The sequence below is a fragment of the Hakea prostrata genome, chromosome 8, assembly GCF_041222555.1.
Source record: "Hakea prostrata isolate BN-2017 chromosome 8, UWA_Hpros_2, whole genome shotgun sequence".
Lineage (NCBI taxonomy): Eukaryota > Viridiplantae > Streptophyta > Magnoliopsida > Proteales > Proteaceae > Hakea > Hakea prostrata.
The window spans coordinates 33,706,015-33,729,117 of NC_142607.1; the positions used below are offsets into that span (position 1 = coordinate 33,706,015).

General features: G+C 41.9%; 1 protein-coding gene and 1 pseudogene across 1 annotated transcript; one reads left to right on the forward strand and one right to left on the reverse strand.

Annotated features, from left to right (window-relative positions):
- Nucleotides 1-6,155: 6,155 nt before the first annotated feature.
- Nucleotides 6,156-9,485, reverse strand: LOC149007622 (uncharacterized). The gene is made up of 3 exons (XM_089167119.1): nucleotides 8,646-9,485; nucleotides 6,732-8,107; nucleotides 6,156-6,243 (listed from the first exon to the last, which is right to left on the reverse strand). Exons 1-3 carry the CDS (start codon nucleotides 9,483-9,485, stop codon nucleotides 6,156-6,158), a joined length of 2,304 nt encoding a protein of 767 aa, XP_089023245.1.
- Nucleotides 9,486-12,663: 3,178 nt separating this feature from the next.
- Nucleotides 12,664-21,116, forward strand: LOC149007623 (aspartyl protease family protein At5g10770-like; annotated as a pseudogene).
- Nucleotides 21,117-23,103: the final 1,987 nt, after the last annotated feature.

Consider the following 23,103-nt stretch of genomic DNA (forward strand, 5'->3'; position numbering starts at 1 on the left):
GTAGATTGTAGGATGGCTGTACGCACTTGGTAGAGCTTTTAAAGTCTGGCTTATACGCGTACACAACTATGAATATGAGTATGTCATTAGTTATAAGTTATAACTCCGAGGAGTAAGGTCTATTGGAGTGCCATCATAATTGGGAATCATAAGTATAAGGTTACCTTCTTATTATGTGTTAAACTGATTTAATTCTATACATAATATTATCTCTTTCCAAGCAAAACTAATGCAACTATAGAAGTTCCATTATTCTTAAAATGTATTGCAAAAGATTAAAGTTTCATTTCTATTTGTTAATGTCCTTTGCAAGCAATTCTATTTATGACCGGGTTAGTAAGGTGCCACTATTCACCACTTGTAATGGGAGTATAATATTAGAAGATGGACTTCCAAGTCTAGATCCCTAGATTTTATTTAGAATGTTATTGCTTTGATGTCTCCACTAGGCTTCAACTAATTCCCCACACCCTTGTTTTGAATACAGAAGGAACAAACTGATCATTGATGATACTGATTAGGTCTGATTTCTTCCATCTAGTCTTCTTCTTAAAAGCTGTTAGTTCCCCCTCTTCTGGTCTCTTTCATTTTTTTTTCCCTCTCTTTTGGGCTCTTTAATGATATTTTTCATTCATTAAAAATAAAAACATTTCATTTCTATTCTCAAACTTGCTTGTCAACGTGATTCCATAACTTCAGATAGGTATTATCTTTGATTTATCAACCATATGATACTTCTCAATATATATTTGATCTTATAATTCTTTCTTATTTACCAAAAATATCTTACAAATCTAAATCTTACATGTAAGAACAAAACTAAGAAACTTACGAAAAAAAAAATATTTTTTTTTTGGGGAAAAAAAAAAAGGGGGGTGTGGGGGGCGCGAGGGTTAGGGGTTTGGTTTTGGTTTTTTGTTGTTTTTTTATTTTTTTTTTTAAAAAAAGGGGAAAAAGCATGCTAACTGATGCGGATCAATTATGCTTCTGGATCCGACTGAGCCTCCTCTCGTATCCGGGACGATGAGTCCTGCAAGAAAGGTTAGATGCGGGCCGGCTTGTGTGCCGGGCAGCCGCCTCCGATGGCAAAGTTAGATGATGAACCGAATGAGGTCTCGTGCAGAAGCTACACAAGATTATGCTCAAAGTGTATTGGTTGCTTACCGGAGGGGTAGATCTGTGCATTTATAGTGTAGGTGTTACCTTTTATGTACTTGGTAAGTTAGCCAGACAAGGGCTGATGTTTCTCCTCGGATCATGCTCCCTTGTCGTTGGTCCCATTCAATCAGCTGCTGAGTTGACCTTCCATAACAAGGATGATTGCTATATCTGTGGCGTACGTTGCGCTTTTGGTTATAGAAGATCGGCATCCTTCCCGATTAACCGTAATGTGGAGCCCCATTCGGCCCGGACCCGATCACGTTTCGTCCTGTTAGAACCGGGTGTAACCCGATTAATATGACGATGCGTATTATTCGGGTTATACCCGTTTGGTGCCCATCTTTCCGCATCATAAGCCCCCTATCCCGATCGTTGCTTGCGGGGTTCGGGATAGTTAAGTGGTTGGAATGAGTTGTGCCTCGGGAGATTCTACGAGCTCCCTTTCCTCGGGACATTCCAGGAATACCCTTTAATGGGCGCATTAAATGCCTGCGCACTAAAGTGATCAGCCGTTTTTTGTAACGGCTGTCCTCAGGACTTCGCCCAACCTGGGATTGACACGTCAGGTGGCTAGGCGTAGGCTCATAATGAGAGCCTCGGGGGAGGCGAACCGTCTTCGCTTTGTAACCGTTGATCGTCAAGAGTCGTAACCGTCTGATCAAGAAGTGTAACGCCTCTTCCGGCAATATAAATAGGGGCCTTTCCCCTCATTTTCTTCCCACTGTTTTCTTCGCTCTCGACTTAGCGACGCTCCCGACTGACTTCTGAAGCTCCTCAAGCCTTCCCTGCTTTTAATCAGTAAGTTTCCTTTTCCTTATGGCCCCGAGGAGATATAAGGCCCCGAAGAAGCCAAAAGTAAGCTTGAGAGGGTTTAGGTATCAGAACAAGGTTCCCGTTCCCATCTACCGTGATAGACGTCGTCGGGCCGAGGGTTATACCAGTGAGGGTGATAGCGATCAAACAAAAAAGTACAATCTGACCGGGGATCGCCTGAAAGAACTCCACGAGCAATCTTCTGATGAGGAGAAATCCAAATCTAATAGCTGCTCAACCCAGGACGACGATCCCCGACTCTATGATGAGATCCAAGAGATGTTCCGTAAGGACAAAGAGAGGCAGGCGATGCAAGCCTTGACTTCGTCCCTCGTACCCGATGAAGTGGAAGGGGAAGTAGAGACCGGGGTAGAGGTAGAGGAAGAGGCCGAGGAAGAGGCCGAGGTTGAAACCATTCCAAGCGTAGATTCCCGGGAGGGTCCCGATCAAAGTTTCAATTCGAACCCTGCCCCTGTTTCTGATTCCGCCACTCCTTCTGCCCAGAGTGCCCTAAGACCTGAGTCTACGGCCACTTCCCGGGATCCCCCTGCTGTATCTTCCCAAGCCTTCCTTCGGACAGATGTCCCATCTACCTCCCGTGTATCTAGATCGAAGGCTCCCCCTCGACCGCCCTTTCAACGTCCTAGCGGTTTTCGGGGGGCCATTCCCCGTAAACCTGATTGTAAGAAACTTGACTCCGCAGCCTTAGAAATCCTTCGAGCCGAACCCTTAACTCCCTGGCACATTAATTTTGTCCAGAACTCCTCGGGACCTGAATTCTATCTCTGCTCCCTGTTTCCCGAGGATCTGGATAGATTTTTGGGTAGTTTTGGTATTCCTGAGGGATATCAGGTTATTATCCCGACTGATAGCCAAAGAGTGAATAGTCCTCCCGAGGGATTCTATCCCTTGTATTATGATGCCTTTATCGGGGGGTTACGTCTCCCGTTGCATGATCTTTTCATAGATGTGCTTGAGCATTATAAGCTCAGCCCTTCCAATTTGAGCCCAAACAGTTGGAGGATTATGATCGGGTTTGTTGGTTTTTGTAAGTCAATAGGGGTCTTCCCGACTTTCGGCTTATTCCACCATTACTACTCCCTTCATCCTCACAGCCAACGCGGTTGGTTTTTCCTATCCAAGAGAATTTCCCCGTCTCAAGGGAACTTTATCTTAAAGGATTCCCTCCCGTCTACCACTAAGAAATGGCGGGAGTTTTACCTCTTCTTTAAACCACCTTCTCCCGAGCCCTTCCGTACTCAATTCCAAGAAGTCCCCAAGGGGAAGATCGACCGTCTGAATATTCCTGTCGCCCTTCATCCCGAGGAGGAAGACTATATTGATATAATAAACTCAGTTGACGATGACGAGCTTGCAGTCCATGGGTACTCCATGGAGTACGAGTCTGTTCTTCAGCTATGGGGTTTCTCCCCGAGTAAGTCTCTTTTTATTGTTTTTGTGTCATCTATGTTGTGCTGACCTGATACGTATTCTTCGTTTTTCAGTGAGCCAAAATATCTCTGAAGATGATCTTCTGGCAATGGCGCTCGGGAACATGGATGAGGCAAGGAGACGGAAACCTGTGCCTACAAGCAAGACTCCTTCGGGAGTACTCAAAAAAGCCCCCGCTCAAGTTCCTGCGGCTGCCAAGGCGATAGCCCCTCCTCCTAGGCCATCTCCGGACAAGAGTCTAAAGAAGAAGGCTCCTTCCTCGGGAGCTGAGAAGCGTAAAGGAGACGGCGTTCCTCGTCTCTCGAAAAGGGTTCGTATCGATGAACCAGCTCGGGAGGTTGCCCCCTCTTCTTCGGGTGGTGACCTTGGTTTTAACTCCGTTTTCAGTGACTCGGAGTATGCTGAACAGTGGCTAAATGAGGCTACTAATGATGCGGATGCAACATATCTGTGCAACCTCCCGAATAGGGAGTTTTTTAATGAAGGATTCAGGTACCTGTCTTTCTTCCTTTTTCTCCCGAATCACTATTATCAATCTTCTTACCCGGGTAATCTTTTTTCAGATACGTTGCTGGTGCCGTGCACATTTTTTCTGAGTCTCTTCGTAGGGCTCGGGACCAAGCAAAGCAGTTAGCGCTGGCCGAACAGCTCCACGGGGAGTCGAACGTTCGGGCCCGCACTGCTATTACTGCAAAGGAAGATGCGGAGAAGAAACTGAAGGACGCCGAAGAGAAAGCGGCCAAGCTGAAGAAGGAAAGGGATGTCCTTTCCAAAAGCAAAAGCAAGTACAAAGGGAAGGTCAGTGACCTGGAAGAGAAAGTCGGGAAGGTGTCTGAAGATCTGAGGGCGTCTGAAGCCCTCTTATTGGCGGAGAAGAATGAGAATGCCCAGCTAAGAGACAAGCTGAAAGAGTTGGAGTCCTCGGGTATGGGAGCTTCAAGGCGAGGTGTGCTGGAGGAATACTTCACGACTCCAGAGTTCAAGAGTCTCGTTCTGGCTGTTGCTACTCCCTCCTTTAGGAGAGGTATGCGAGTTGCCTTTAAGAAGGCTCTGGAGCAAACTGATCTTCCTCGTCCCCGAGAGCTGGAGAAGCTGCTGGACCCTCTGATTTACGATGAGCTCAAACGCCCCCGTCCCGAAGGCCTTCCCGAGCTTGAGGATTTCCCTTTTCCCGATGCTGTGGATTATATTGATCCTCTTCCCCAACCCTCTCTTGAAGACGAGGTAAGAGAGGAAGGTGAAGATGAAGAGACAACAGCTCGGGAAGGAGATAGTGAGCTGCCGGAGGAGCATGATCGGGGCGAGGAAGAGATCCAAGGTTCCCCTGCCAATACTGTAGGCATGCTGGAGTCCCTAGAGGGCGCGACTGAACCAGCTGTTGGAGAAGACCTTCCCGGGAGTCCTTCAGTTAAAATTGATTAAGTCTTAATGCTGAATATTGTAATCTTTTTATGAATGAATCAAGTTTTTCTCCATTTTTGCATAAGCTACCAAACAATTTCCCCCTGGGGATTATCGAGATAAGCCCGAGTGAATGGTATCTTTAAGGAAAGATGCAATTTCCTTCAAAAAAGGAATTATTAATCAAACGGGAGTAACCCGAGTGAATGGTATCTTTAAGGAAAGATGCAAGTCCCTTTAAAAAAGGAGTGATTAATCAAACGGGAATAACCCGAGTGAATGGTATCTTTAAGGAAAGATGCAATTTCCTTTAAAAAAGGAATTATTAATCAACGGGGTGACCGATGGTATCTTTAAGGAAAGATGCAAGTCCCTTTAAAAAAGGAGTGATTAATCAAACGGGAATAACCCAAGTGAATGGTATCTTTAAGGAAAGATGCAATTTCCTTTAAAAAAGGAATTATTAATCAAACGGGAGTAACCCGAGTGAATGGTATCTTTAAGGAAAGATGCAATTTCCTTCAAAAAAGGAATTATTAATCAAACGGGAGTAACCCGAGTGAATGGTATCTTTAAGAAAAGATGCAAGTCCCTTCAAAAAAGGAGTGATTATTCAAACGGGAATAACCCGAGTGAATGGTATCTTTAAGAAAAGATGCAATTTTCCTCAACCAGAGTTGATCAAGCGGGAATGAAACCGAATTTATTGTATCTTCCTTAGAAAGATTTGATCTGGTAAAAGGCGAAGTCACAAACGGAATTGACCCGATGCCTATAATGGTTATTGGTAGAACTTCTTCAAATTTGTGGAATGCCATGAACGATCAATCGGCCTTCCGTCTTCTATTCTCTTCAGCCGATATGATCCCGGCCTTGTTTCTTTTTCCACCAGGTAAGGCCCTTCCCATGTTGGAGCTAGCTTTCCTTGATTTCTTGGGTCTGAAGCCCCTGTTCGTCTTAAAACCAGATCTCCCGATCTATACCTTCGGTTGTTACCCCGAGAGTTGTAGTGTTGTGCCGCTCTCCTTTGATACAATAGATTCTTCTGTTGTGCCTTTGTCCGGGATTCTTGCAAAAGATCTAAATTCACCCTGAGCCCTTGATCATTTTGTTGTTCATTAAACGTATCATAACGCAATGATCCAGCCAATACTTCCACGGGAGCTAGGGCTTCAGTCCCATAAGCTAAACAAAAAGGAGTTTCGCCTGTTGGGGTTCGCACCGTAGTTCTGTATGACCAGAGGACACTCGGGAGTTCCTCGACCCACATTGCCCGATTATCTTCCAACCTTTTTTTGATCCCATCGAGAAGTGTCCTGTTGGTGACCTCAACTTGCCCGTTGCTCTGGGGGTAGGCAACCGAAGCGAATCGATGTTCTATATGGTACCTCATACAAAAGGATTTGAACCCGGCACCTTCAAATTGTTTGCCATTGTCCGTCACTAATATCTGGGGTATCCCGAACCTATATATTATCTTTTCTTGAAAAAACTTTTCCATCTGTTTCTCCGTGATGGAAGATAATGGCTCAGCCTCGACCCACTTTGTGAAGTAATCTATTGCAACCACCATGTACTCCCGATTCTTAGGAGCTTTCGGTAGTTTCCCGACAAGATCCATTCCCCACATCGCAAATGGCGTCGGGTTGGAGACGGATATCATGGGGACCGCTGGTAACTTTGGGACATTAGCGTGTTTCTGGCATCGTTCGCACTTACGGACATATTCAATCGCGTCCTTTTGTACTGTAGGCCAGAATATTCCCGACCTTAATACTTTTTGTGCCAACGCCTTTCCGCCCATATGTGCACCACATATGCCTTCGTGGATTTCAGCTAGGGCGTAACTCGCTCGGGATGGCCCAACACATCTCAAGAGAGGATTCGTGAAGGACCTCCTATACAGGTGTTCCCCGACCATTGTGAACCGAGCGGCTTGATTCCGGACTCTTTTTGCTTCCTTTGGATCAGTCGGGAGAATATCATCCCGAATATACGCAATCAGAGGTGTGGTCCAGTCTGGTTCCTTGCTGATCTCAAAGGTCTCTACTTCTTGGATACTCGGGCTATTTAATTCTTCAATGTAAACCGCCGAGTCCAAGTTTTTGTAACTTGCCATTGACAGTCGGGAGAGTTCATCTGCATTTTCATTTTCCCTTCTTGGTATCTGTCGATATGTTACCCGTTCAAAGAAGGTTTGAAACTGTCCAACCTTGACCAAATATTTAGCCATTCTTTCATCCTTTGCTTCATACTCCCCCCTGATTTGGTTGACAACCAATTGAGAATCACTTCTTACTTCCAGTTCCCGAACCCTGAGGGCTCGGGCCACTCGCAAGCCTGCTATGACAGCCTCATACTCTGCTTCATTGTTTGAGGCTGGGAATTTGAATCTTATTGCATAGCTGATAGTGAAGTTCTCGGGACTACAGAGGGTCAAGCCTGCTCCCGATCCTGAAACACTACTTGAACCATCAACATGTAGAATCCACAACTCAGATACTCCATCCGTCGGCATTTGGTCGTTCTTCTGTGGTATAGTGCTTTCGACAACAAAGTCGGCCAACACCTGGGCTTTTATGGCTGTCTTCGGCCTAAACTCAATCTGGTACTCGCTAAGTTCCACAGACCACCCAACCATCCTCCCTGCTACATCAGGCCTTTGGAGTATTTTCTTTAATGGGAAGTTAGTCGGGACTATTATCGGGTGCGACTGGAAGTAAGGCCTTAGTTTTCGTGATGCCACGAGAAGCGCCAACGCCTGCTTATCGATGTCCGGGTACCGCTTTTCAGCATCTATAAGCACATGGCTCACATAGTAGATCGGATTTTGAACGGTATCACCCCGAACCAAAACTGCACTGACCGCCGTTGGCGAGATTGCCAGATAGATCGTGAGAGCCTCCCCAGACAGAGGTCGGGCCAAAACAGGTGTTGTCCCGAGATATGTTACAAGATGATCGAAGGCCTGTTGGCATTCTGGTGTCCAAGTGACTGTTCCTGAGCTTGACGTAGTCTTCAAAGCTTTGAAGAACGTGTTACACTTTTCCCCAGCTCGGGATATGAACCGATTCAAAGCGGCCACCCTCCCGGTTAAACACTGGATTTCTTTTATGGTAACTGGTGGTGTCATTTCGATCAGTGCTTGAATCTTTTCTGGATTAGCCTCGATTCCTCTTTGGGAAACCATGAACCCAAGAAACTTTCCCGAGGAAACCCCGAAGGCGCATTCGGTATGTCCTGAGAACATCAAATGTCTCTTCCAAGTCAGCCAAATGTCCTGCCCGAACCAAGCTTTTTACAAGCATGTCGTCTACATATACCTCCATGTTCCGCCCGATTTGCCTTTGAAAAATCCTATTGACAGCTCTCTGATAAGTTGCCCCTGCATTTTTTAACCCGAACGGCATTACTCGGTAGTAATAACTCTCCCGATCAGTCATAAAGGAAGTGTGTTTCTCATCCTCCCGACTCATCAAGATCTGGTTATATCCCGAGTATGCGTCCATGAAACTAAGGACTTCGTGACCAGCAGTGGCATCGATCAGAAGATCAATCCTCGGGAGAGGGTAGCAATCCTTAGGGCAGGCTTTGTTCAAGTCAGTGTAGTCGGTACACATTCTCCACTTCCCATTTGCTTTCTTAACCATAACTACATTGGCAAGCCAGGTCGGGCATTCGATTGGTTCTATGAAACCCGACCTCTCCAATTTTTCAACTTCGACCCTGATTGCCTCATGCTTTTCAATCGCAAAATTTCTTTGTCTTTGGATGACCGGGGTTGCATCCTTCTGTATCCAGAGTTTGTGCTCTGCTACCCGTCTGTCTATCCCGGGCATATCATTTGCTGACCATGCGAAGATATCCGCATTATCACACAAGAACCGGGTAAGTTCTTTCTTGAAATCGTCTGGCTGCTCTGAGCCAATAAACGTTCCTCGGTCGGGAAAGGATTGACTAAGTTGGATCCTTTCCAGCTTTTCCACGGGTTCCGCCCGTTGCATGCTTTCCTCATCACGATCATCCCGAACCTCGACGTTCATGGCCGTTCCCGAACTTTCTGGCTTACGCTTTTCCTTCAAATAATTTGTATAACATTGTCGGGAGGCCGACTGATCTGAGCAACACTCCCCGACTCCTGATTCGGTCGGGAACTTTAACTTCATATGTCTGGGGGACACCACCGCTTCGAGTGCGTTCAATGTTGGTCGTCCCAGAATGACGTTATATGCCGACAGTTCCCGGACCACCATGAAGTTCACCCGAACCAAAGTATCTCGGGGTGATATTCCAACTTTGAGATCCAGATGGATCGTTCCTTCTGCTACTGTGGATGATCCTGCGAAACCATACAGTGGCGTTGATGATGGTGTTAACAAATCATCAGCCAACTTTAATCTTCTAAAGGCATCATACGAGATGAGGTCGACAGAGGATCCTGTGTCCACCAGAACTCGGTGAACTTCCCGGTTTGCTATTTTGACTTTAATGATAATCGCGTCATCATGTGGTGACGTGACACCATCCAAGTCAGCGTCCGTAAAGGTTATAGGCTCGGGACATACTGGATTTTGCCTTTTCTTAGGCAAATGAACAGCCCCCACGAACCGAGCCTTTTGTTTTGCCTTTCTGATCGACTCCACAGTTGGTCCCCCCATAATGACGTACACAGGTGTTTCCTCCCGATCGACCTTCTCTTTTCCTTTGTCCGCTTTTTTGTCAAGCTCTTTTGGACTTGGGGATCGACCTCTTTTCTTTGGCGCCGGTGAATATGCTTGGCTCTTCCCCGACTGCCTTACATATTGACCCAACTTTCCTTGTTGAATCAATTTCTCTATTTCAAACTTCAGATTCCGACAAGCATCCGTATGGTGGCCGTAATCTTGGTGGAATCGGCAATATTTTGTCATATCCCGATCCTATGGAGGTGCGCGTATCTTCCCGGGCCATTTCAACTCCTTTTTATCCCGAATATTCATCAGAATCTCTGACGGCTTCGAGTTTAAAGGAGTATAGTTTACTTGTTCACGCTTCCAGTTACTTTTTGGCCTCTGATGCTTGTCACTTGGGGATGGTTTTTCCTCACGATCTGATCTTCTGTCCCGATCTGATCTTCTGTCCCGATCTACCTTAACCCGAGCGTCTATCACTTCATAGACACTGGCTTGCTTTTGACACCTGCGTAACAGCATGCCGTACGTTCTTGGCTTGTCTGTAAGCAAGACTTCCAGAAGCCTTTGGTGAGTAATGCCACTCCAAAGCGCACTGTATGCTACTTGATCATCAAGCTCCTCGATCTCGATGGCAACTTCATCAAACCTTTTCAGATAATCCCGAATGGACTCATTTCGGCCTTGTCGTATGCCAAAGAGACTGTCGGACGTCTTTTTACTCCCGATTGCGCTTCGGAACCGAGCTATGAATTTTTGGGCCAACTCCCGGAAATTATTTATTGATGCCGGTCGTAGACTACTAAACCATTTAATAGCCGGGCCTTTAAGTGATGCTGGAAAAGTTCTGCAAAGCAATTCATCCTCCCGACCTAGCACCGTCATTACCGATTTAAAGTAGCTGATATGCTCCTTTGGATTTGTTTTCCCTTCAAAAGGGGTGAAGGTCGGCATGATAAAATTCCTTGGTAGAGGCATGTTCATGATTTCGTCTGAGAACGGCTCCCGATCCACTACGTCAAGATCCTCGTCATGATCCCGATCTTCCAGTTTTCGCTCGACCTCGGCCACTCGCCTTCGCAGCCGGTTCTGCCTTGTACCCTCCTCATCGGATTCGACACGTTCCTTTTTTGAGCGAGGGTTTGTAGTCTCCTTCCTTTGGGATGGTGCCCGAGAGGTCGAAATTCTCGACCTTGAAGGTTGGGGTTGGCTTTCTCCTTCTTCCTCCTTCTCTACGATCTCATCGACCTGTTCCCGACTATACCTGGGGGGCAAGGACCCTGTTTTAGGCGGCAATGAAATGCGTTCTAAAGCACTGATCCTTGTCCCATTAGGCGTGGTTTGGCGCTTGCTACGATCAGGTTGTATTTCCCTTTGTTCCCGAGTAATTTTTGTTCTCGGGATGCGCCTTGGATGTCGGGCTCCTCGCACCGTCCTGAAGGCTTTCATTAGCCTTCCCGACTGGGTATTACGCCTTGGTCCTTGTTCGACCCCAATTTGATGTACTAAACCACGTAATACCAATTGCATTTCAAGCATGCCTTTACGTAGTTCGTCCATATCTGCCATAATGGCTTGGTCCCGGGGTCCTCGTGATGTCCCTTCTTCATTTGGATCGTCCAGAACCATGTTGTCCGGAAGTATCTCTTGTTCTTCGTGAACCGACGGATTAATCGTTTCTTCGGGAATTACTCGATCATCCCCCGTACTTTCTTGTCGGGAACGTCCATTAGTTCGTCGCACCATGACTTGAAGATTTTGTCGTTCCCACAGACGGCGCCAAACTGATGCGGATCAATTATGCTTCTGGATCCGACTGAGCCTCCTCTCGTATCCGGGACGATGAGTCCTGCAAGAAAGGTTAGATGCGGGCCGGCTTGTGTGCCGGGCAGCCGCCTCCGATGGCAAAGTTAGATGATGAACCGAATGAGGTCTCGTGTAGAAGCTACACAAGATTATGCTCAAAGTGTATTGGTTGCTTACCGGAGGGGTAGATCTGTGCATTTATAGTGTAGGTGTTACCTTTTATGTATTTGGTAAGTTAGCCAAACAAGGGCTGATGTTTCTCCTCGGATCATGCTCCCTTGTCGTTGGTCCCATTCAATCAGCTGCTGAGTTGACCTTCCATAACAAGGATGATTGCTATATCTGTGGCGTACGTTGCGCTTTTGGTTATAGAAGATCGGCATCCTTCCCGATTAACCGTAATGTGGAGCCCCATTCGGCCCGGACCCGATCACGTTTCGTCCTGTTAGAACCGGGTGTAACCCGATTAATATAAAAAAAAGAAAATTATTATTATTTTGTTTATTTTGTTTTTCTTTTTACCACAAAAAAAAAAATAATAATGATAATATAAAAAAAAAAAAAAAACCAATGCGCCCCCCTTTTTTTTGTTTTTTTTGGTTTTTTTTATTTTTTAGGGGTTAAAAAAAAAAAAAAAATTAAAGGACCGAAGAAGTACAAACATTTATTTTTGGTGAGGCTGAAATTATAAAGAATCAAAGCCAAATAGGAGGATGGATTGATAATAGAGAACTTTATCTTAATAATATTTTCTTTAGAAACAATAATATTCAGTTATCTTAAAAAGGACTCACAAAATTATGCCAAGAAATCCTAAAACACAAAACATAAAACTACAAAAATGCCATAAAAAACAATAAAATGTCCAAAAGGTTCTCAAAATGAAAGTGTCCTTCATTGCAACACAGTGACGAGCTTGTTTCAGATCAACATGACGAATTTTATCTCATTCTGAGTCTAGGACACTGAGTTACCTCATGTGCGAACCCCACGTGTATCATTTTGTCAAGATTTTATGTTATTGTAAAGTTTTCTATCTGAAGAAAATAATTTTCTTCCTCTTATGGAAAAAAGTATGGACAAAATATTTCAGCGAAGATGGCTTTCTTTTTTTAATGGTTTAATATAAATAAACTTTATTAAATGTTTCTTGAGACGAAGTGGATATTAATATTTGTTGAAGAATAAGACAGACCAATGAATAAGACAGTCTTGGTAGGTAGAACGTTTACCACTAAATAAGAAAGATAAAGAAATCCTTCTGAGTATAAATAGATATTGAAGGTCAGGTTATTGCAGAAGCTATAGGGTTGAAGGGAAGTGAAATACTTGTCTAGAGACCTCAAAAACCATCACCTCTATGGCCAGTAACTACTACTCCTTCCATTCCATTCTTCTTGCAACTGTTCTTCCTTTGTTTCTCATCGCTGGTTTTTCTGTAGAGAATGTAGAGGCTTATAGGTTCACAGAGCTGAAGAAGAATTTTGAAGTCCAGACTCATGATGTTTCACTTAGCTCCTTGAAGCCCGCCGATGTGTGCTCTACTCCAGCCAAAGGTGCTTTTTTTGACTTTATGTTTGTGTGGGTGGTGAGACAGTAGCTGTTTTCATCCATTCTTATCTTCAATCCTTAATCCTATTTGATCTAATCTAGTCAAGGCTCTTTTGGATATGATTTCAAAAACTACATCAAGCGTGATATTAGCATTGGAAGTGGTTTTAGTATGATTGATATAATAATTGTTGTGTTGTCAATTGAATTTTTGTACTTGATTTTGAAAATCGACTCTCATTGACATATTTTAGTGGGAGACCTGAATGATCCAATCAATGAGACCTATGATGGGTCAACCCATTTCCGCCACACAACCCAACGCAACAGATCAACCCATTTACTTGATTAAAATCTCTAAGTATTTACCCTATGTTTCATTACGAGATTTGCGATTTTTGTCTTACGGTTTTGGGTGAGAGTTTTTACGCTAATGTTCTCTATTGTATTTTCTTTCTACATAGTGATAGTTCTTCTTTGTTCACAGATGTAGCATGCTGTATTGGTGTGTGAACCAAGTTAAATATTTGAATTTCCTCTATTGGTTTTTATTTCTGTTGGTGAATTTTTGGTGTTTGCTCAAACAATAATGCATGTGGCCGGGAAAGCAATAATGCATAAGCGAAAGCAAAGCTTCTGATGGTTATCTCCCCTCCCACTCAAAACGATCATTAAATTTTAACACTGGTCATCTTTTTCATCGTTGCTTTCAGGTTCGGAATTCTCAAGCAGTCTATTGCAAGTAGCTGACAAATACGGACCTTGCTCACCATTGAAAGAGAGCAAATCAAAAATCCCTGGTCTTCTCCAGATTCTCATCAATGACAAAGCCCGGGTGATGTCGATCAATTCAAAAGTCTCCAACCAACAATCATATCTAGCAGATTCTGCAGTAAAAAATCCCGCCAACTCTGGCACTTCGCTGGGGACTGACAACTACGTTGTGAGTATTGGATTAGGAACACCTGCCCAAAATTTCAGTCATATTTGATACAGGTAGTGATCTCACCTGGATTCAATGCCTACCATGCAACTCTCGCAATTGCTATTCGCAAGAGGATCCCTACTTCAACTCTTCTGCATCATCCACCTATTCTAGCATCGCGTGTGGCTCCAATGCATGCTCAGAACTGAACGCAGCAGGATTTGCACAGTCATCCTGCACCACCAATTGCCTCTACGAAGTCTCATATGGTGGTGGTTCCTACTCGGAAGGGGACTTTGTCACGGATACACTAACACTGTCTTCCTCTGATTTCTTCCCCAATTTTGAATTCGGGTGCGGACACAACAATGATGGCTCATTTGGCTCCACTGATGGACTCCTAGGCCTTGGCCGCAGTCAAATTTCTACAGTATCACAGACTGCTCAAAAGTATGGAAATAATTTTTCTTATTGTCTTCCATCTACAAGCAGCTCCACTGGTTTTCTTGCATTCGGTAGCCAAGTCGGTTCTTCCTCTTCTAGTGTTCAATATACTTCATTACTGTGACCGTATAACACCTCATGCCCTAATAACCGTGTGGACCGAACATGCAAGGGTATTCACAAATCAAGAGAAGAAGAAGACATGATTACGGAGTTCGGCATATGCCTACTCTTCGGGATTCTGGTATGAATCCAATTCACTAAGCTTTTGGAAGTTACAGATTAGAAAAAGAAAGAAGAAGTTCACGAATACACCTGGTACAAGCAACCATAGGTCTCCAAAGTACCATCGAGTGATCGCCCTACTCCAGTGATCAAAATCCTTCTATCATCTCCAACAAGAACCAAGGAAGATCAGAGCTACCAGATGATCGAAGACGACAGCCATGGAAGAATATCCAGAAAGCTCCAAGAACCGTATAACAGAAAAATCCCCAAATGAGAAAAACGATTTTGCATATGCCCTCTGAACCAACCCAGCCCTCAGATATACATTAGTCTATGAACCATATGAACCCAACCGGTTCGGTTCATGACTAAAACAGATACAAGTACTAGATTACCCCCAACAATCTCCCCCTTAATCTGTACAACCAAAATGACTATAGTGAGCGGGATGCAACCGTCATCATCCAAGTGTACCTGCACACACAAGACAAAAGAAACCACAGTACAAAACAAAATAAAATATGCAAAAATACCTAACCATGCAACACTAATGACTCCAAGCAGATACACCATGCAACAAACTGCACCAGGTAGAGAAACCCTAACCATAACTCACAATTCACAACTCACTCATATAACTATGAAGAGCAAACATGCACACACCAGGCATATATCTCAAAAACTGAGATAAACAGAATAAGAGTTATAAAAATTTGGGCAGCATCTCCCCTAAAACTGCAACAAATGCAAAACCTGATAAACAATCAAATAACAAGACACACACCACAATCCAAAAAACAAGTAATATACAACTCAAAACTACAGAACATATGTACTAAAAGACAATATCACCAATTCCCAACAAATAAAGACAATGTAGAAATTTAGAAAGAGGCAATGACTTAGTACCACAGTCTGTAGGATTATGCTCAGTACTTACCTTTTCAACTAAAAGTGAACCATCAGTTATCTTATCCCTGAGAAAGGAGTATTTAATATCTATATGTTTGGTTCTGTCATGATAAACAGGATTCTTACATAAAAAGATATCACTCTGGTTATCAATAAAGACAACAGGTTTAATCTTCAAAATACCAAGTTCACACAACAAACCATTCAACCATATACTCTCTTTAACACATTTAGATCCAGCAACAAGCTCAGCCTCTGTAGTGGACAAAGCAACTATAGGCTGTTGTTGCATCTTCCAACTGATGCAATTACCAGATAACAGAAAGAAATAAGAAGATAATGATTTCCTATTATCTACATTACTGGCATAATCTGAGTCAGTATATCCTTCAAGAATAAGATCACCAGGTGTGGACTTGAACACTAAACCTTTATGAACAGCACCTCTCAAATACCTTAAGAGCCACTTGAGAGCAAGCCAATGCTCCTTACCAGGATTAGACATAAACCTACTCAATACATTAACAGCATGAGCAATATCAGGTCTAGTACATATCATAAGATACATAAGAGAACCTAAAAGACTAGAATAAGGGATCTTTGACATTTCATTCTTTTCAAAGTTATTCTTAGGACAATGATCATTGGAAAGTTTAAAATGTGCAGCTAAAGGAACATTTACATGTTTACAATTAAGTATGTTAAACTTCTCAAGCACCTTCAATAAATATAACCTCTGACCAATGAACATAGTATCCTCCCCCTTACCCCGATAGATCTCAATCCCTAGGATTTTCTTGGCTGTCCCAAGTTCTTTCATCTCAAATTCAGATTTCAGCTTGTCCTTAACATCTTGAATAAGATAGAATCAACACAAGCAATCAATATATCATCAACATAAAGTATTAGATACAACACAATAGAATCTGAAATGAGAAAATATAGGCAACTATCATAAACACTTTTCTTAAACCCTACACTCAACACAAATGAGTCAAAACATTTGTTCCATTGCCTAGGAGCCTGTTTAAGTCCATAGAGAGATATCTTCAACAAGCAAGCTTGTGATTCCTCTCCAGCTATCGAGATGCCTAGAGGTAGTTGCATATATATATATATATATATATATATATATATATATATATATATATATATATCCTTTCTTCTAAATTGCCATGAAGAAAGGCAGTTTTCACGTCCAATTGCTCTATAGTCATTTTGTTCTGAGCAACAAGGGACAACAACAACCTTATAGTCTTATACTTGGCAACCGGAGAGAAAATTTCATTATAATCCACCCATTCTCTTTGAACAAAACCTTTTGCAACAAGTCTGGCCTTATATCTTTTGGAATTATCAACTCCATCATCCTTGATTTTAAATATCCACTTACAAGGTAATAACCTTTGATCCTTGGGCTTCTGAACTAGTTCCCAAACCTGGTTCTTATTTAATGAATCTAACTCATCATTAATGGCTTGAACCCATAAATCTTTATCTTTGGAACCCAAAGCTTCTTCATAGGAACTAGGTTCATCTAACCCAATATCAGAGACAGAAATATCAGTCTCATGTACAAAGTTGGCTAAAACCTTCTAGGTGGCCTAACCACTCTCCTAACTCTATCCCTTGCCAGTTGGTAACTACTCAGATCAGGAACTTCTTCCACCTCTCCAGTGGAAATCTCAGGAGAGGGCAATGGCCCACTCTCAATCTCAGACACCACAACCTCAGACTCTTTATTACCAGAGCTAGGTTGAGGGGAAGTCAAGGGTTCTTCAGGTAAACTAGAATCAAGAGTCTGAGCAGGGCTTAAGAAAACATCAGCCTGCCCTAAATCAAATTGAGTGAAGTTTGTCATTCTTTGATCAAGTGGATTCAAATTGGTATTGTCAATGGAAAGACAAGGGAACATGCTCTCCCTAAAGAGAACATCCCTACTAACAAAGGTCTTAACACTAGGCACAGTCCTATCCCATAGCTTATAGCCTTTCACCCCCTCAGGATACCCTAGAAAGATGCTCTTTTTACTCCTGGGTTCTAATATACCAATGCTCTGGTGAACAAAGGATTCGCACCCAAATACCCTAAGGTAACCAAGACTGGGGGGGTTTCCCCCACCACATTTCCTCAGGGGTTTTAAACCCTAAGGTAACAGAGGGACTCCTATTGAATAGGTGAACAACTGTTGTAACAGCTTCACCCCAGAAACCCTTGGGCACCCCTGAACTGATGAGCATACATCTAGTCTTGTTTAAAATTGTCCTATTCATTCTTTCAGCAATGCCATTTTGCTGAGGGGTATATTTAACAGTCCTATGCCTTTGAATTCCTTTGTCATTACAAAATCCATTAAACATTTCATTAACAAATTCTAATCCATTGTCAGTTCTTAATGTTTTAACTTTCTTTTCACTCAAGTTTTCTACCAAAGCAACCCAATACTTGAACTTTTCAAAAGTTTCATCCTTGGTCTTCAATAAGAAGATCCACACTTTCCTAGAGTAGTCATCAAGAAGGGATAAGAAATAAGAGTTTCTACCATAAGACAAGATTGAAGCAGGTCCCCACAAATCAACATGTACATATTCTAATATATCCCCAGAGAAGTGAGACCAAGCTCCAAAGCTTAATTGGTGCTGCTTACCTAGGACTTGTGATATTTGACTCACTTGTTAAACAACAAATATTGGAGATATCATTCAGGAATGTACTACAATCACACACATACAAACCAGACTGAGAAATACCCTTTAAATATACATGAGAATCCTTAGATACAAAAAGACTACCCCCAGAGATACAAGTTTCAAAACCAGCACCACTGTCAAGGCTACTAATTGAAATCAAGTTCCTCTTTAAGTCAGGTATGTATCTAACATCATGTAACATGAACACAGATTTATTGTGATTAATTAATTTAACAGAACCAATACCAACTACATCACATAAATCATCATTTCCCATCATAACTTTGGCATTCTTTAACTCAGACAAATGTGTGAACCAGTGCATGTGTAGACACATGTGATATGTACAACTTGAATCTAGAATCCATCCTTGTTGCCCACTAACCTCAGAGATGGTAAGCACTTCACTGATGTCTTCATAGACATTGGCTTGACCATTCCTGGGTCCAGGCATATCAGAATGAGAAGTCTCCAATTCCTTCATTTTCTTTTTATATGCAAAGCATGTTTTCTTAAAATGTCCTACTTTCTTGCAAAAGAAGCATCTCTTGAGGTTTGTATCAGACTTGTTGTTCCCATTATTATTCTTATTGTTATTCTCATGACTTTCAATTACCTTTCCCTTCCCTTTGGGTCTCCCCTGTTTGTAAGAACCCTTGCCCTTAACAAACAGGTTTTCCCCACTGCCCTTAGTCTTACCAGAAGCCAATAGTTCAGACTCCCTATTCTTTAAGGCATCAATCAGTTGTTCTAGGGAAATATTTTGACAGGCATACTTGATTGAGTTCTTAACAACAAGATAATCATTATGAAGTGAATTCAATAGGATAATAGACAAGTCCTGATTTTCCAATTTAGTCTTCTCCCCTGTATTGGCTAAGTCTTGAATCAACTTCTTAAATATATCTAGGTTCTTGTCAAGGCTGATTGTAGGGTCCATCTTAAACCCATACAACATCTCCTTCAAATAAATTTTGTTACCTAGATTCTTTTTCTGATAGATCTGTTCAAGCTTATTCCAAACTTTAATAGGAGTATTGTCATCATCATCAAGACACCTGATAACCCCATCAATGATGTTCCAGAGCATGCAACCAATTGCATTCTCCATCACTTCAGTCCTCAGGACTGGGTCAATGCTTTCAAAGAAAGCAACTGTGTCATCAATTGATCTTAGGAGCTTTTGCTGAGCCATTAAGGCTCGAACCTTTCTCTTCCAAATCCCAAAATCCCCTGTGCCATCAAACTTCTCAATATCTACCCTGGAACCCCCCATAGGAGTGTCCAAACTTAGGTAACTAGGATCCCCCCCTAGACCTACTGCTCTAATCGAGCCTGTGGTAACCACACTGGGAGGATTATCCTCCCCTAGTAGACTGAAACCCTTGCCTGGCTCCACTTTGAAGCCGGTACCAAACACTAATCAGTATACAAGAATACTATTCACAATACTGATAAACAATTCTGAAAAATAAAAGATTATTCTAACAAAGAGTTAAATAATCAATATTAATTAATCACAAAACCATAAGCTCAATTTATACAATTTCAGCAGCCTTATTAACACATGTTAACACAACAGATCAATACAGACTAAGTATTGTATCAATATTAACAAGGGAAAAATAGAACAACAGTTAATATAATCAGAGAAGAAAGAGTTAATGTGATCAATTAACAACTAAGCATATCAGAATCTCCTACTTATACTCAATTGTCACCCAACAGATTACAAACACATTAACAGAGTATACCAGAATATATGAAACTCATTAACAGAGGGTTTTATAGAACCGAATCATTATCATAGTACATTCATAACATATGAAATCAAATAATTTCATAAGGTTAACATTTATGACAGAATTGTATTGAGACTATAAGAACCGAATGGTTAATTCATATATCAGAGGTATAGGCAGCGAAAGAAATTTAATGAAAACTGAAATTGTAACCTGAGACAACCTTAAACAGTATAAGCAAACCTTCAATTTAGGGTTTAGATGATTAACAATACCTAAATGAAGCAGGGAACATGAATGAGATGGCTCTGATGCCAATCTGTGACCGTATAACACCTCATGCCCTAATAACCATGTGGACCGAACACGCAAGGGTATTCACAAATCAAGAGAAGAAGAAGACATGATTACGGAGTTCGGCATATGCCTACTCTCCGGGATTTTGGTAAGAATCCAATTCACTAAGCTTTTGGAAGTTACAGATTAGAAGAAGAAAGAAGAAGTTCACGAATACATCTGGTACAAGCAACCTTAGGTCTCCAAAGTACCATCGAGTGATCGCCCTACTCCAGTGATCAAAAGCCCTCTATCATCTCCAACAAGAACCAAAGAAGATCAGAGCTACAGATGATCGAAGACGACAGCCATGGAAGAATATCCAGAAAGCTCCAAGAACCGTAGAACAGAGAAATCCCCAAATGAGAAAAACGATTTTGCATATGCCCTCTGAACCAACCCAGCCCTCAGATATACATTAGTCTATGAACCATATGAACCCAACCGGTTCGGTTCATGACTAAAACAGATACAAGTACCAGATTACCCCCAACAATTACTAACAAGTTCGAACTACCCACATTTCTATTTCCTAAATATGACTGGTATAAGTGTTGGAGGACAGAAGCTATCCATTTCACAATCAGTTTTTACAACTTCAGGAACTATAATAGATTCTGGAACTGTCATTACTCGGTTGGCACCAAAGGCATATTCAGCTCTTCGTTCAGCATTTCGTAAAGCAATGTCTAAGTATCATCTGGCGCCACCATATTCACTACTTGATACATGCTACAACTTGTCGGGATACAGTTCAGTAACATTATCAACCATAGTGTTGCATTTTAGCCAAGGTATTGACTTGAATGTTGATAGTTCTGGGATGCTGGTTCAAGCAAGTTCGACTCAATATTGCTTGGCTTTCATTGGAAATACTGTTTCTACTGATTTGGGAATCCTTGGAAATATGCAGCAACACACATTTGAGGTGGTTTATGATGTGGCAGGAAGAAAGCTTGGATTTGGCTCCGGTGCTTGTAGTTAGTAAGGAAACTTCCTTTGTGATGTGCCAATGGTGGATTAGTAGAGTGGTTAAAAGCCTAACTTCCCACGGGGAGGTACTGGGTTTGCACCCATCCGGCGGCACCTATATTAGTAATATTCCCCCACCCTATATATAAACTCTTCGGATTCAAAAAAAAAATAAAAATAAATAAATAATAGGAAGAGAAATAAAGCGAGTGACTAGAAGCAGAAATAGAAAAAGAAATCAAGCTACGATTTGTTTGTATCCTAAATAAATGTAACAAAATTCATACGTGGATGTAGAGAGGGGAAAGCTTTACTTAATTTCAGCATTTATTGTAGAGTTCTACCCATTCATGGTTCTCATGCATTTCCAAGGATTTCAACCTCCTTATATCCAACCTCTCTTTTCCCTTTCTTCAAGCTTCCAAAACCCCTAAAGATAAAGATGAATGCCTTGGGACAGCCCCTAGGGGCATTTAGTTCTTTTCAGGTCAATTTGTGAGGAGAATCCTTACGTTAGTAACTATACGGTTGATACCTTTCAACCGTCTTATATCAGCGACCTTCTATATGATAGCAGCATCAGGATTTGACCTCTTTTCACTATTTGGCCATAACTTCGTTGATACTGATTTAATTGACTAGATTCATTTTGTATTGTTTTCTAGACTTAAAGGGCTTCATTTTATGTGAAGAACACTTGGTCAAATTTCCCTATAACCGCCACTAATACTGATTGGAAATCGGCTATTATACTATCGGCAAGTTGTTTGGGCGTCTAATATCAATAGGTCTTTGGATCCAAACCCTACGTCAACCCCAACAGTTAGTATTTTTGTGTAGGATTATTACATTACGTCTACCTAAGGGTGTAAATGGATAACCGAAATCCGCTTCAGAATTCGCATCCGCATTCGTTTAGGGGTATCCGAATCCGTCCGATTACTAATAGGATGCGGATATGGTATTACCCCTTTCTTACCGATTATTATATGTCCAATAAAATTATCTGAATAAGTTATTATTTAAATTTATTATTCTTATTTTTATAAATTTTCTACATGTCATATGTGACTATTTTTTTAGATTCTCTACTAAAAGATCTACCAAAATTGCTAAATTCTTAAATTTCAAACCTAGCCCTCACAAATAAAAGGGTAAAGATGTAAAAAGGTAGTCGAAAACTTGTATTCAATTTGTATTCATGCTTATTTAGAAGAATCTACTTAAGAAAATAACTATCCGATTATCATCCGAATCCGACAGAATCCGTCCGAAAACCGATAGGATATTATCCGAATCCGTCCGAATATAATAGGATGCGGATATGGTATTATCACTATCCGATCTGAATCGGGTCCGTTTACACCCCTACGTCTACCCAAAGTTTTCACCAGCCAGCTTTGAGACATCATCCATATACGTACTACTGATGTCAAATACCATTACCCATAAACTCGACTGATATATGATGGTCCGAAGATGCAATCACCACTGGATCAGAAATATCTCGCTTCTAGAAAAGCCACAAATTAGGTTCTTTATCGCTTTTACTGTCCTATAACAAATTGCTACAAAATTCCAGTCTATTAAACAATAGAATAAGATACTTTAGGGATCTCCACTTTGGTATTGCAACACATAAAATTTCTAGTTTTTGAGTTGTTATCTCAAATTTTAATGTTCGTTTACCAGCAGATTTCCTCACACCCCTAATATTCGAATACAAAATCTTTATTGAAAAATGGTTTAATGCACAAATTGTTATTCCTAGCAGAATGACCTACCTCTCTTGGATATTCTTTACACAACATCTGTGAATCCACTTAGTGCAGTTCTTTCAACAAAGCTGAAGACCCTTGTTTCTCTTTTTGTAAAGAGATCCCCTACAAAATAGCCCCTTGCTTTGCTTTCTGAATTTTTTCTGTCGACTCAATCTTCTTTCCAGCAGATGGTTTTGGAACTCCAATGAAGCCACAGACAGCAACACAATCAGGTTCAGG

Bases quoted from the DNA above. Each gene is read 5' to 3' on its own strand.
- LOC149007622 (XM_089167119.1), bottom strand. From the start codon at position 9,485: ATGGGGGGACCAACTGTGGAGTCGATCAGAAAGGCAAAACAAAAGGCT. The intron at 8,108-8,645 runs GTAGCAGAGCAC...TGGTTCGGGCAG, and splicing joins TGCCCGGGATAGACAGACGG to GACATTTGGCTGACTTGGAA. The intron at 6,244-6,731 runs GTATAGGAGGTC...AACAATTTGAAG, and splicing joins ACAATGGTCGGGGAACACCT to GTGCCGGGTTCAAATCCTTT.